The sequence below is a fragment of the Suncus etruscus genome, chromosome 12 (assembly GCF_024139225.1).
Source record: "Suncus etruscus isolate mSunEtr1 chromosome 12, mSunEtr1.pri.cur, whole genome shotgun sequence".
NCBI lineage: Eukaryota > Metazoa > Chordata > Mammalia > Eulipotyphla > Soricidae > Suncus > Suncus etruscus.
Window position 1 is genome coordinate 7104984 of NC_064859.1, and position 14515 is coordinate 7119498.

The window sequence follows — 14515 nt, forward strand, 5'->3', positions numbered from 1 at the left end:
TTTTTTCATGTGCCTTTTGGCCATTTGTATTTCTTCTTTATCAAAGTGTCTGTCCATTTCTTCTCCCCATTTTTTTGATGGGATTAGATGTTTGTTTTTTTTCTTGTAAAGTTCTGTCAGTGTGAAATTTACAAGAAAAAAACATCTAATCCCATCAAAAAATGGGGAGAAGAAATGGACAGACACTTTGACAAAGAAGAAATACAAATGGCCAAAAGACACATGAAAAAAATGTTTCACATCACTAATCATCAGGGAGATGCAAATCAAAACAACTATGAGGTACCACCTCACACCCCAGAGATTGGCACACATCACAAAGAATGAGAACAAGCAGTGTTGGCGGGGATGTGGAGAGAAAGGAACTCTTATCCACTGCTGGTGGGAATGCCATCTAGTTCAACCTTTATGGAAAGCAATATGGAGATTCCTCCAAAAACTAGAAATCAAGCTCCCATACGACCCAGCTGTACCACTCCTGGGAATATATCCTAGGAACACAAAAATACAATACAAAAATCCCTTCCTTACATCTATATTCATTGCAGCACTATTTACCATAGCAAGACTCTGGAAACAGCCAATATACCCTTCAACAGATGAATGGCTAAAGAAACTGTGGTACATATACACAATGGAATATTATGTAGCTGTCAGGAGAGATGAAGTCATGAAATTTTCCTATTCATGGATGTACATGGAATCTATTATGCTGAGTGAAATAAGTCAGAGAGAGAGAGAGAGAGAGAGAGAGAGAGAGAGAGAGAAACGCAGAATGGTCTCATTCATTTATGGGTTTTAAGAAAAATGAAAGACATTCTTTCAATAATAACTTTCAGACAAAAGAGAAAAGAGCTGGAAGTTACAGCTCACCTCATGAAGTTCACCACAAACAGGGATGAGTTTAGTTAGAGAAATAACTACGTTTTGAACTATCCTAATAATGAGAATGTACGAGGGAAATAGAAAGCCTGTGCGGGGGTTGGGTAGGTAGGAGGGGTTTGGGGACATTGGTGATGGGAATGTTGCACTGGTGATGGGTGGTGTTCTTTACATGACTGAAACTCAAACACAATCATGAATGTAATAAAGTTGTTTAAATAAAAAAAAGTTCTGTCAGTGCCTTGTATATTTTGGAGATTAGCCCCTTATCTGATGAGTATTTGGTAAATAGTTTCTCCTACTCAGTGAGTGCTCTTGTATCCTGGACACTATTTCTTTCGAGGTGTAGAAGCTTCTCAGCTTAATATATTCCCATCTGTTAATCTCTGCTTTCACTTGTTTGGAGATTCCTCCAAAAACTGGAAATTGAGCTCCCATACTATCCAGCTATACTACTCCTAGGATTATACCCTAGGAACACAAAAATACAAAACAAAAAAATCCCTTCCTTACACCTATATTCATTGCATTACTATTTACCATAGCAATTCTCTGGAAACAACCAAGATGCCCTTCAACAGATGAATGGCTAAAGAAACTGTGGTACATATACACAATGGAATATTATGCAGCCGTCAGGAGAGATTAAGTCATGAAATTTTCCTATACATGGATGTACATGGAATCTTTTATGCGGAGTGAAATAAGTCAGAAAGAGAGAGAGAAAGACGCAGAATCTTCTCACTCATCTGTGGGTTTTAAGAAAAATAAAGACATTCTTGCAATAATTTCCAGAGACAAAAGAGAGGAGGGCTGGAAGTTACAGCCCACTTCATGAACCTCACCACAAAGAGTGATGAGTTTAGTTAGAGAAATAACTACATTGCGAACTATCCTAACTATGAGAATGTAGGAGGGAAATAAAAGCCTGTCTAGAGTACAGGTGGCGCTGGGGTGGGAGGAGGGAAATTTGGGGCATTGGTGGTGGGAAAGTTGCACTGGTGATGGGGGTGGGTCTTCTCTTTTAAGAGTGAAATCCAACCACAGTCATGTTTGTAACCAAGGTGTTTAAATAAAATATTATTTAAAAAAAAAAAAAAGAACAGCTAAGCAGTACTGACTGTTTTATCAACTTCAAGTAGTCTGTGCTTGTCGTTTGGAGTAGTCAGACAACAAGGTTTCTATGAATTTGTAATATGAGGATAATGTTCCATGTTGGAATCAGTAATGAATTATGCATAACTGCTGGATTTTCTGTTCTGATTCTGACCTCATCCTTGCTTGTTGGAAAAGATCTTTGCTTAGTGTAGATGGCTTTCTTGGAACTAATTTTGAATGATAACAACAGGATTTTATTTTTGTAACCAGTATTAGTATTAGTAGCCAGTATTAGTAACCAGTATCCTTTCTGGCAAATGTAGAGAGGGTCTCACATGATCGCACTATGCCAGTCGATTAATCGGATGCTATTGAAAAATACTCTTGATTTCACATATTCTCTCCAAATATAGGAAAAAGAAGAAACTTTCATTTGATGGTCTGAGAACTTTCTTACTTCATCGCATTGTTAGGATAAAAATAAATGGTTTTGGAGGCCAGAGCAATAAGAATAGTTGGTAAAGTGCTTGCCTTATCTGAGACTGATCCAGGTTTGATCCCCAGCAACCCAGATGGTTCCTCAAGCCCTCCCAAGTGTAATTCTTGTGCAGAACCAAAGTAAGCCCTTAGGAATAGCTAATAACCAAAACAAAATAAATTATTTGTCTCATTTATTAATTCGAGATTAGGGTTGTTTGTTTTTGTTTTTTGAGCCTCACCCGGCGGTGTTCAGGGGTTACTCCTGGCTCTACACTCAGGAATTGCTCCTGGTGGACTTGGGACTATATGGGATGCTGGGGGTCGTACCTGAGTCCTTCCTGGGTCAGCAGCATGCAAGGCAAATGCCCTACTGCTCTGTTATCACTTAGGTTTTATAAATATTGAACATTAGGAATTAGAAAATCAATGAAAGTTTGATATTTTGTATAGGGACCACTAAATCTGTGGACAGTAGTAATTATCTGATTGTTTTGTATGTGCTCCCAGTTTATTACGGGTTATTTTCTCAAGTTTGCTTTAGAATATGCTGAGGCTGATGTTGGTTGCAAGTAACCGAATCCCCTGTCTTGACTATTTGAAGCCAGGGGATGTATATCACTTTCTAAACAGGAATCCCCTTTAGTAGGACCTGGCTGCAGAGGGATGCACTCAGGTGCAGGCCAGGCCTTGAGAATGCTTGTCTGTGTTTTCAGGTTTTCTCCCTTTGTGATTCAGGATTGCTGCAGCACTCTTATGCTCAGAGGAAGAGCATATCCTACTTGTTCTAGGAATCTTGCCCTGAAACCCACCAGCAGTCTTTGTCTTGCTGGCAAATGGAAAGAGGGTCTCACATGATTGCACTATGCCAGTCGAATTTACTCAGCCTGGAGGCAGCCTCAGTTGGCAGGCATGTGGAAGAGGGAGGAAAGTTGAACAGAATTTGTATTGTTAAAAAGGAGAAAGGGTGGAGGAAGTACATGCTCAGAGTGTAACTAGATCATGCCTAGACTAGAACTAAAAAAGACTGCAGTTCATATCTTTTGTATGTGTGACTTCGATTTAAACCAGATGCTAGCATATGTCTTTATTGAAAGAGTTCTCTCTTTAAGCGCTTTTGTTCTTTTAAATAAATGACCAAGACATAGTGTGCTTCAGTGGTAATAGGTGGAGGTAGTATTGGACTGTTATAGAAAGAACTCATGTATTCCCACCACATAAATAAATAATCATGATTAGTATTGTCTCATGGGATGTATTTGAATGAAATATTTTCATGTTTTTAAGACTTTCTGATTCTTAAGAAAAGTAAAACTATAAGGAACGAGGAGTCAATTGAGTCTGGTTGAGTTACCCCTCTCCTTTTTTTAAAATTCCTTTTTCTTCCCTGGTATCTTAACCTTTTCCCTCTTCTACATTTTTCTCCTTCCCTCCTCTTAAATGCTTCAAGGATTTGAGAATACTCACTCTTATTACTTGTGTAGAGTTTAGTGACTGTGGAGTCATTTCTCTATTTGGGTTACTGTTTTGTTTTTCACACATTCAGTGCTTTGAAGGAAGATTGTGGACTATTTAAAGGCCTTCCTTTAAAATAAATAAAGACCTTTCTTTAAAATAAACAATAACCTTAAGCTCTAGGTGATTTGAGGAGAATAAACAAAAGCAAATGATTTAGAGTATCATCAAAGTTGGTCTGTTTAACCTGTGCCCATTCACAACAGTAGATGAAAGCAAATATTATCAAACCTAGCAAAAATGAAATTGTGAACACATTGCCAATATTGTTTACCAATTATTTGTTGCAAAATTGCTAAATTATTTTTTGCACAATTATTCATTGCACCATTATAAGTTCAAAGTAAAGCTTCTCCCTGTCCCCCTACTTTTATCTTTTAAATTTAGAGACAAAAATGCTCTTATTTTGTAAATCTGGAATACCTCAGTAACAAATTGAACTCAGTTGGTAGACATTAAAGTCCTTCTCTTATTAACAATCTCAGCAGGGGTTGGGAGTCACTCATCTGGCAGCTATAGATACCCTGAACCCTAAGCTGGAGTTATATTAACAGTGAGGGTTCTTAAAGCCCTCTTGTCTTTAGGAAACATCTGGAACTAATAATTAGCATTGACTACTTCTTCTTCTTCTTCTTCTTCTTCTTCTTCTTCTTCTTCTTCTTCTTCTTCTTCTTCTTCTTCTTCTTCTTCTTCTTCTTCTTCTTCTTCTTCTTCTTCTTCTTTCTTCTTCTTCTTCTTCTTCTTCTTCTTCTTCTTCTCCTTCTCCTCCTCCTTCTTCTTTTTCTTCTTCTCCTCCTCCTCCTCCTCCTCCTTCTTCTCCTCCTCCTCCTCCTTCTTCTTTTCTTGGACTTCTTCTTCTTCTTGGACTTCTTCTTCTTCTTGGACTTCTTCTACTTCTTCTTCTCCTTCTTCTTCTTCTTCTTCTTCTTCTTCTTGGACTTCTTCCTCCTCCTCCTTCTTCTCCTTCTCCTTCTTCTTCTTCTTCTTCTTCTTCTTCTTCTTCTTCTTCTTCTTCTTCTTCTTCTTCTTCTTCTTCGACTTTCTTCTTCTTCTTGGACTTCTTCTTCTTCTCCTCCTCCTCCTCCTCCTCCTTCTCCTTCTCCTACTCCTTCTTCTCCTTCTCCTCCTCCTCCTCCTCTTCCTCCTCCTCCTCCTCTTTTGGGTCACACCTAGCAGTGCTCAGGGGTTACTTCTGGCAGGCTCAGGGGACCATATGGGATGCCAGGATTCGAACCATCGTCCTTCGTCATCCAAGGCAAATAAATGCCTTACCTCCATGCTATCTCTCCAGCCCCAGCATGGACTTCTTGATTGAAATTTTTATATAGTGTGTATGTTGTGTAACTGTTGACTTGGCTTTGCTTGCGATGGTTAAGGGCTTATGGTTTTGGTAGCATAACATAATATACTGGGTAATTCAGATAGTCATAAAAATGAAACCTTGGAATGTATATCTTTTTTAACACAAGTTATTTTGTATAATTCCTTACCTAACCAGTGCTGATCTATTGATGATGCTTTTCTGCTTGGTTGCTTGTTAAATGAAGCTTGCTTTTTTTTCCCCAATGGAGCTGTTATAGTAATGAACACTTTTTATCAGAGCATGCCAACATGGTAATTGTATCAAACCACATGCTTATCTAATGGACTGGCTCTTCACAGCAAGTTTTTTTTATATTATTTTTTAAAGGTTGATTATAAACAGGAAGTACTTTACTTCTTATGTAACTATACCAGTGTTAGATTTTAGGCACATGTAGTTGAAGCTTTGTGGAATGAACATTGCTAGTTTAGGAAACCATAGATGATGTTAGTTTCTTCCATTTAGCTTTGTGATTTTACTCATTCCTCTTAGTATTTCAGTACCTGTTTTCTCTTTTTTGAGATAACAGTAGAAAATGCTCTGCAATATATCTTAGATGATTTTACAATGCCCAGTAAATATTTATTGGGTACCTCTTATTTACCACTCTGGAAGTTGGAGACATTGCAGTGAATAAAAGGTCATTAAATAGTTAGTTATGATAGTAATAATGAACTGAATTCATTTTGTGAAATGGAACTGTGTGGTTTATCTTTACTCTTTGCATTAACACCTTGTATTTAATTTTTCTGTCATCTCAATTGAGCTGAGATGGTCAAACAAGAATGTCCAAATTTGATTTTCATTGTGATGGAAACTAATAAAAAAATTTTATTTTGTAGAGGGCAAAGCTAATTGTGGTAAACCATAGAAACAGGTCTAACTATAGTAGATCCAAAATTTAGATTTGTGTTTTTTTAGTCATTTTCACAAACTGCATGTATCTTTGAGGACTAAGTCAGGGGCTCTGATTGAGTTTGTTGATCATTCATTAATAGTGACAATGTTAAGATATTATGAAATAAAGGTGAATATATGTAGACAGCTATCCAGTCTTGTATTCAGTGGTTTTCTATCCACTTTCTTGAGCAAGGGATGTCTACTCTTGAGTTCATTACCTGCAAGATGATGGGGGAATAAAGTCTTTGTATGTAAGATATTTTAAGGAGCAAAAATTATGCACATGATATCTGACAGATAATGAGTGATAGATTTATTATTAAAATTATTTTTAACATAATGAAAGGGGACTTCAATTTCATAATTCTTTGCTTCTAAATTGACTAAAGTCTTCTCTAGTTAATTGGTCTCCAGATTATTTCTCTTAACTATAGAGCCATAACTTATCTTGATTTCCTTGGACAAGTGTAAGATTATTCTTTAAATTTTACAAGGACATTGATTTGCCCCCCTCAAACTAATTAATGGGCATATATCCTAAATAAACTGATCATTTCATGATTAAATAATATTCTTTACTTAAGCGGCCCATGGAATTTAATTTTGAACAAAAACTTGTTTTTTATTCCAGGTTTAGTTTTCTACAAAGAATCCAACATTTTAAACCAATTTCTAATTCCAAATAATTTTTGTTAACTTGGGTTTTTTTGTATATGAAATTGCAGTGAAATGTATCTTAATATTTTCTAACAATCTACAGCATTTTATGTTACGGAAGAAGGGATACTTGGTGTAGGGAAAAGTTACTTTCCATATAAATTTGTATTATAGCTAGTTAAAATATGACCAAACAAACATACAAGAATGATATCAAGCACTTTGAATTCTATATTCAGTTAGTTCTATTATGATGCCACCATTGGTTCTTTGATTCTGTTAGAGAATTCTAAGCAGTTAGGAGAAACAATCTCCATTTTCTTTTGTGCCTCTGAACCCTCTTTTCCCCTTTATCGCTTCTTTGATTTTCCTGCCTATCTTCTTATTCCTTCTTACCTTATTCTTTTCTGAAAACTAAGCAAAAATTGAGAGTTTGTAAAATGGCTTGTTTCACTTTGTTTCATTTACAGCTTAAGCTGTGATCATGACTACAGAGGTTGGCTCTGCCTCTGAAGTGAAGAAAGAACCTGATCAGTTGGGAGCAGATGCAACCAAGGATAACTCTGAAAAAGTAGCAGAAAACCAGCAGAATCAGTCACCTGCACCCTCTCCTCCAGCTGACAGCCAAAGTAGTCCACACCTCCGCTACCAGAAGAGAGAGAAGGATCCATCTGAGAGTAGGGGTATTTCTCGATTCATACCTCCATGGCTGAAGAAACAGAAGTCATACAACTTAATATTGGCCAAAGATGGAGGGGATAAAAAAGAACCTACCCAAGCTTTTGTGGAAGAACAGATACTGGATAAGGAGTCTCCTCAGGAAGAAAAAAGGCAGGCAAAGGGTGATGCTGATGAAATAGCTCAGAGAAAACAGCAAGAGCCGAAGATTGACACTGAGGAAGAAAAACCAATGGTGAGCAGTGCAGAGACACAGGTATGTGGGAAGAGAATATCTGGAAGCAGAATGTTGATGGTGTAACTCTGCAACCAAAAAGTTCATTTTAAATCATTTCAAGATTTTTATACTTAATGCTTTTGACTTAATGTATCTGGAGGTTGGGATCAGGTCTTGCTTGGATAGATTGGTCTCTCACTCCTTCTCCTGTTACTCTTGTTGGGACCTGAATTCTGAACAAGAAGTTACGCCATTTTGTAAAGGCTATGGCTTCTCAGGTTCTGAGCAGGTAGAGAAGCCATTTTTGTAAGAACCATATGGGGTAAGCCACATGTTAGGTCCTTCATAAGCCTATTTTCATAGACTCCACCCCAAACTACCTGGCCATACTAGGTAGCCTATCAGGGAAGGACAAGAAGCAGTAGGAAGATACCCCTAGACAATAGCCAATCATTTTAAGGTTCATAAGAAAGCTGGAACCCTCCCTATATCCTTTCCCTACATAATCTTTCTCATGACCTTGGGGGAGGGGCTCATCTTCTTGGGGGATGTCCCTGGCTGGCCAGTGTGGGGGTTGTTGGCAAACAAATTAAAGTATTAAACTTTATTCCAATTGTGTGGTTATCGTCCTTCTACTCTGGACCCTAACACTTTTTCTTTTAATTAAAAATAAACTTATGATAGAGTTGGAGAGACAGCACGACAGTGGGGCATTTTTGCCTTGTATGCAGCCGATTCAGGACAAACTGTGGTTCGAATCCTGGCATCCCATATGGTCCCCCAGTCCTGCCAGGAGTGATTTCTGAGCACAGAGCCAGGTGTGACCCAACCCCCACCCCAAAGAAAAACACCTCATGAGATACGGGAAATTAAAATGGACAGGTGTTTAAAGGTGAAACTGATAGTGCTATAATCCTGCCACCTCTTCTTTAAAATGGTGTGTACACTTCATTACCTGTTTGACTGTAGTTCTGTGAGTAGTAGCAAGCAGAGAATATATGCTCATTTTGGTTGCTTAGTATAACATAGTTTGGTCTTTGAGATTATAATTGGAAAATTTATTATTTGAAATAATTAAAGCATTGTTGCCATGGTAACCGCCTGGTTGTAGGATTTTTTATTTTTAAACTCCTTTCATGCTGGATTTGCCAAACTTGTAAAATGAAAAAAGTGGTAGTAAAAGGTGGAAGAAAAGATATGGGGAAGTATCCTTTTAAGCAAAATTTTGAAGTCTTTTAACTTGTTAGAATTTATTGAGAGCAACAGTCATGGTTCTTAAATATATTATATATTTTATACATTGCACATAATTACACAATTCACATGATTTACATAAATAAATATTTTACATAATTATAAATGTATTATGTATATTGTATTAACATATTATCTTCTGAAACAGTCATTAACTTTGGCATGAACTTAATGTTTTTCCTCTAGCCTGCTGAAGATGAGCAAAAAAAGAAAGAGGAGAAAGTAAAGGACATTCAAGAATACAAACTGGAAGGAGAAACTGCCAAACAGGAGACAAAGGAAGTGCAGACCAATGAAGTTAAAATGGAGAAGTCCTCTCAGAAAGTCATCAAAAAGACCAAAAATATTCCATGTAAAGTGGCCCTCCTCGATGGTACTGAATATAGCTGTGATCTGGAGGTGAGTCAGGGAGCTGATGGGAAACATTACTTGGTTTGTCAAAGAAAACCAACTGGAGTACTTACCTTTATTCATTTAGGATAGCTTTAAAAGTATATTTTGGTTTTTTGCCAAGGTATTTTAAGCTAGTTGTTCACAATTTATATTTTAAAATGCCAGAAAACATAGAGTCATCATTTTCTTTACAAGCAATATTTCCTGGTCCTTAATGCAAATGGGGCATTGTTCTGCTAATCTGCATTAGTCATATAGTGGCTGGTGTCTTTCTAAAGAGCATTAAATATTTTGAATATTATCTGTAGTTATTAAAGTCTCACTTGAAGAGAATCAACAGTGCTTGGCTGACACATTTCAGAGCAATGAAATTTTAGCAGTTTGACTCAGTGTTTTTATCCTGAGGCACATATTGATTTAAAATGTAGCTTATTTATTTAATTTCCTTTAATTAAAAATTGTTTTTTTTAAATTAGCACTGATGCTGATGTGTAGATTTTATAATTGTATGTCAGTGTATATGCTGTTTTTATAGATAATATTTACATAGTATATACTAATAGCTTTTGTTTACTGAAGAACTATGTGAGGACCTTTAAATTCTCTATGAGGTAGGTATTATTATTGTGGCTATCCCTAGCGTTTTAGATTGTAATGTTTCAAAAGATTAAGTAACTTGTTCCAATTTCACAGTTAGTGATAAGTGCAGGATTCTCAACATAACATTTTGATTCTGGTGGTTATAAACTGGACCAATGAACTAAAATGAATGTTTCATTATCCTTGCCTTTATCTTTGTGTTATCTCAATACTGTTATTTATTCAATTACTACTATTAAATTTAAATTTTTTTAATGTTTAAATTTTAAGAAAAGGATTAAATGAAAATTAAAAGTCTTTGACACGATATAGAGATAGGAGAGAGAAAAGGAAAGGGAGTGAGGGGAGAGATACAGATAGACTGTGGGGAGGAGCAGTAAGGAAAACTATGAAGTAGTGGTACGAGTTTACCCATATCCCTTATATTCTCTATCTGTCCCTGGAGCAGGGAATTTCTAGTTTTAAACCAATTTGGCGATATAATCTGTTGTGTAATCTTGAATCATTCACCCATCCTTTGGCCAAACTGATTTTATTTGTAGATCAGAGGGTTATTTAGGTTCATCTCTATAATTTTTATGTCATCAAACCTTAAGAGTGGACCCATCTGTTTTTTGGTTTAACACTATTATTTTTTTTGTTTTGTTTTGTTTGGGGGCCACACCCACCAATTCTCAGGAGTTACTTCTGGTTCTCTGCTCAGAAATTGCTCCTGGCAGGCACGGGGGACCATATGGGATGCCGGGATTTGAACCATCATTGGTCCTGGGTTGGTTGCTTGCAAGGCAAATGCCCTACCCCATTCTAAACTCTCCTCTCTTGCTGTGTATTTTTTTTTTAATACTAGAATTTTTAGGGGTTTGGGCCATACCTGGTGATATTCAGGGACAACCCATGCCTCTGCATTCAGGAATTAATCTGGTGATGCTCAGGGAACTAAATGGATGCAAGCTAGGGATTATTCCCAGGTCTTTTACTTGCCTTACTTATCCTCTGTATTATCTCTTTAGCCCTGTCATTCTCTTATTCTCTTTTAATATATAAATCTGCAATGTAGTGTTCCTTTGAAATATTTATTTCTGTGCTGGAAATTTCTTTATACATTATATACACATGATATATAATATTATATATTACAGATATGTAATATTATATATATCATATAATATGTGTATACATATTTAAATGAATATACTATAAACAATGTTTCAGTGGATGTTACCACACATTCCCATCTTAAATTAGATAAGAATTTCTTTAGGATATACATCTGATAATGAAATTGCCAGATTCACAGAATAGAATTTTATTTCTTTAGTTTTTTCAGATACTGTTGAAGTGAGCTCTCCTGAGTGGCAATTGAAATTCCAACTAGAAACCATTGTTATCAGCACTTTTAATCTTAAATTTCACTCAGTATTGTCTTAAGTATTTTAATTTTCATTCATTTAATTACATCATTTATATCAGCTTTGATTAGGTTACACTCTATCAAACTTAGAATCTCATTATTAACAGTGGTTTATTTACTTTGTTTAGATTATATGCCCTTGGTAGATTGCTTTTTCTTTCTCTATGTCTTGGTGTTTGGACCAAAATTAGATCTGTTTCCCTGGGACAAATAGGTTTCGTCATTAGGGAGAGAAATAAAACATGATAGAACCATTCTATATACCTTTTAAATCCTCTTCTTTGAAGCAATATATATGCTTTTAACTTAAATTTTATTGGCTAAACAAGACAAGTATTACATAGTTGATGTAGCTGATCATAAAAAATTTGTTTCTATGGGGCCAGAGCGGTTGCACAAGTGGTAGGGGGTTTGCCTTGCATGCGGCTAATCTAGGACAGACTTCGGTTCAATCCCCTGGTGTCCTATATGGTCCCCCCAAGCCAGGGGCGATACTTGAGTGCATAGCCAGGAGTAATTGCTGAGCGTTCACCAGGTGTGGCCCAAAGACCAAAAAAAGAAATTTTGTTTCTAGGTAAGTTGGAGTGAAATTATAAAAAGAAAATAATAAAGAAAAAGAGAAGGAAGGAAAACTAAAAAACAACAACAAAAAAAACATTTGTAAAAATTATTTTATCTCACAATGAGGTCATTAAGTCACTTCATAAGCTCTTGTTAGTTGACATTCTTTTATTTCATTTTTTTTCTAAACATTAGATGGTTTCAGGTACACAGTAGTGTCTAAATTGGTTTCTTATAGAGATGACACCATTTTTTTTTTTTTTTTTTTTTTTTTTTTTGGTTTTTGGGCCATATCCTGGCAGTGCTTAGAAATCACTCCTGGGAGGAATTCCAGAATGGGACAATGCATGCAGAAGCCCTGAGAAACATGGGTCTCCCCCCCCCCCCCAAAAAAAAAAAACTAAGCTGAGAGGTGAAGCCCCTCCACTGCTGAGGGAACACAGACTTCTTTTGCCCAGAGACAAAAGAAGAGCAGGAAGCCCACCTTGAGCAGAGGCTAGCAGAAGTCGTGACAAAGGGGTAAGGGCCCTCTCCCAAAGGAGAAATCTAACCTGAGAGATGAAGCCCCTCCTCCACAGAGGGAACACAGGCTTCTGCAAGAGATACAAAAGTAGAGTAGCCCCTCCACTTTGCTCCACAACTGCACTTATCCCCTAATCAATTATACCAGCACACATGTAGAAAAACCGCACTGCAAAGGACACTCTGGGAAAGCATCATAGAACCACCATAGTTGAGATAATGAAGATGATGGGTCGATGATGGGTCTTCAGACCCAACAAATATCAGCCACCTACATAGCCTCTCAAAGAAAGACTTTACAGTGGAAATTTGGAGAAGGATGTTCAAGGAACTCAAAAGAATCTATGGAACGAACAAACAAACCACAAATAAGAATCGAGGACATGAAAGTAAAAATAAGAAAACTCTAAACTGAAATATCAGGGCTACAAAACTTGGTAGACAAAATGAAAATCTCATTTAAAAGCCTCTCCAAGGGAGTAACAGCTGCTGAAGACATAATCAGTGAGTTGGAAGATGAGGTGCATAACAACTTTGTACAACAGAAGAGGCTGGAAAAAAGCCTAAAACAAAGGATCAGATGATGGAAAAAAAAAATCCTCAAAGAATGTGATGATAAAAATAGAGGTTTATTGCAGATAAACTCAATAAAAACAGCATAAAATCATTGGAGACTCAGAGGCCCAGGGGGGGAAAAATCTTTATGAAAATTCAACAGTCAAGGACATCATTGCAGAAAAACACCTAGAGATAAAGAGTGCATGCAACCAAATACTTCATGCCCAAAGAGTACTGGCTAAAAGAGATCAAAAGAAAAACACCCCAAGGCACATCCTAATCACAATGAGGAATCCCACCAAGGTGAAATACTGCAGGCAAGGAGATTAAAAAGGGAAGTCATGTACAAAGGAGCATCCTTAAGGTTTACAGCAGACTTGTCAAAAGCAACCTTCAAGCCTTGACAGTTTTCCAGATCTGTTTGATCATACTTAGGTATTATAAAGGTGAAGTATATATATTATTTTTTTGTTTTTTGAGTTACTAGTTCTCTGTAGATAAAAGATGTTATCTTAAAATTAGTTTTATTTATTATTAATATTATTTTAAATATTGGTGGTTTTATTTTGGGGTGTTTATCTATTTTGTTTTTTCTTCCATTTATTTTCTTTTTTACATATTTTTTCTTTATATTTTAAGGAGATATTAAAATTTTTTGGGGGGCCACACCTGGAGGTACTCAGGGGACGAGTAGTAACTCTTAAACATTGTCAAATGTGGCCCAAATCCAGAGTACATAAATAACTAAATCTTATTTTTTCCTTTAGTGTTTTATTTATATAGGTACTAAATTACTGAAGTTTTATTTAATCATTATGTCTGTCCCCATACTTTTCCATCTTACTTAGCATTCAGTTAAAAGATATCTTGGCTCATTTAGGGTTGCTACACAATAAAGCACAGATATATGATAAGTTCCTCATTTATGATGCTCTTCTAGGAAACCAAGCTATTGTGTTGCTACAAGCAAAATATTTAAAGTTCAGGGTTTTAAGGACCAGAGAGACTGTATAGTAGTAGGATATTTGCCATTCACGAGATTGTCCCACATACGATTTTAAACACTGCAGAAGAGTTCCCTAAGCACGTCCCAGAGTGATCTCTGAGCATAGAACCAGGAGAAAGTCCTGAGCAGTGTCAGGTGTGAGCCAAAACCAACCAGCCAAATAATAAAATCAAAAGTTCTTTAATTACTAATATTTGATTGTGAACCCATACAAATCTTTATTTGATGACTAATTTAAAGAAAAGTTAAATTATTAGTTAATAGATGATAACATCAGGATGAGTTATCTTTTGAAGGAAATAGAAACATTTGACATTAGCTTTAGCATTTATGTTTTAACACATACCTACATGTACAAACCAAAACAATGTAAGTAGACTTTAGTGGCATAATCCTACAAGCAATTCTATTACTATTTAGTGG

The 14515-nt window shown here is 36.3% G+C and overlaps 1 protein-coding gene across 9 annotated transcripts in view; it reads left to right on the plus strand.

Annotated features, from left to right (window-relative positions):
• The window catches only part of EPB41L2 (erythrocyte membrane protein band 4.1 like 2), a 271009-nt gene that overhangs the window by 120632 nt on the left and 135862 nt on the right, over nucleotides 1-14515 (plus strand). For all 9 annotated transcript variants that reach the window (XM_049785156.1, XM_049785155.1, XM_049785161.1 and 6 more), the window contains exons 3-4: nucleotides 7363-7826; nucleotides 9228-9440. In XM_049785156.1, coding sequence (XP_049641113.1) covers nucleotides 7377-7826; nucleotides 9228-9440 — 663 coding nt within the window. In that variant the 5' untranslated portion in view covers nucleotides 7363-7376. The remainder of the gene's footprint in view (nucleotides 1-7362; nucleotides 7827-9227; nucleotides 9441-14515) is intronic.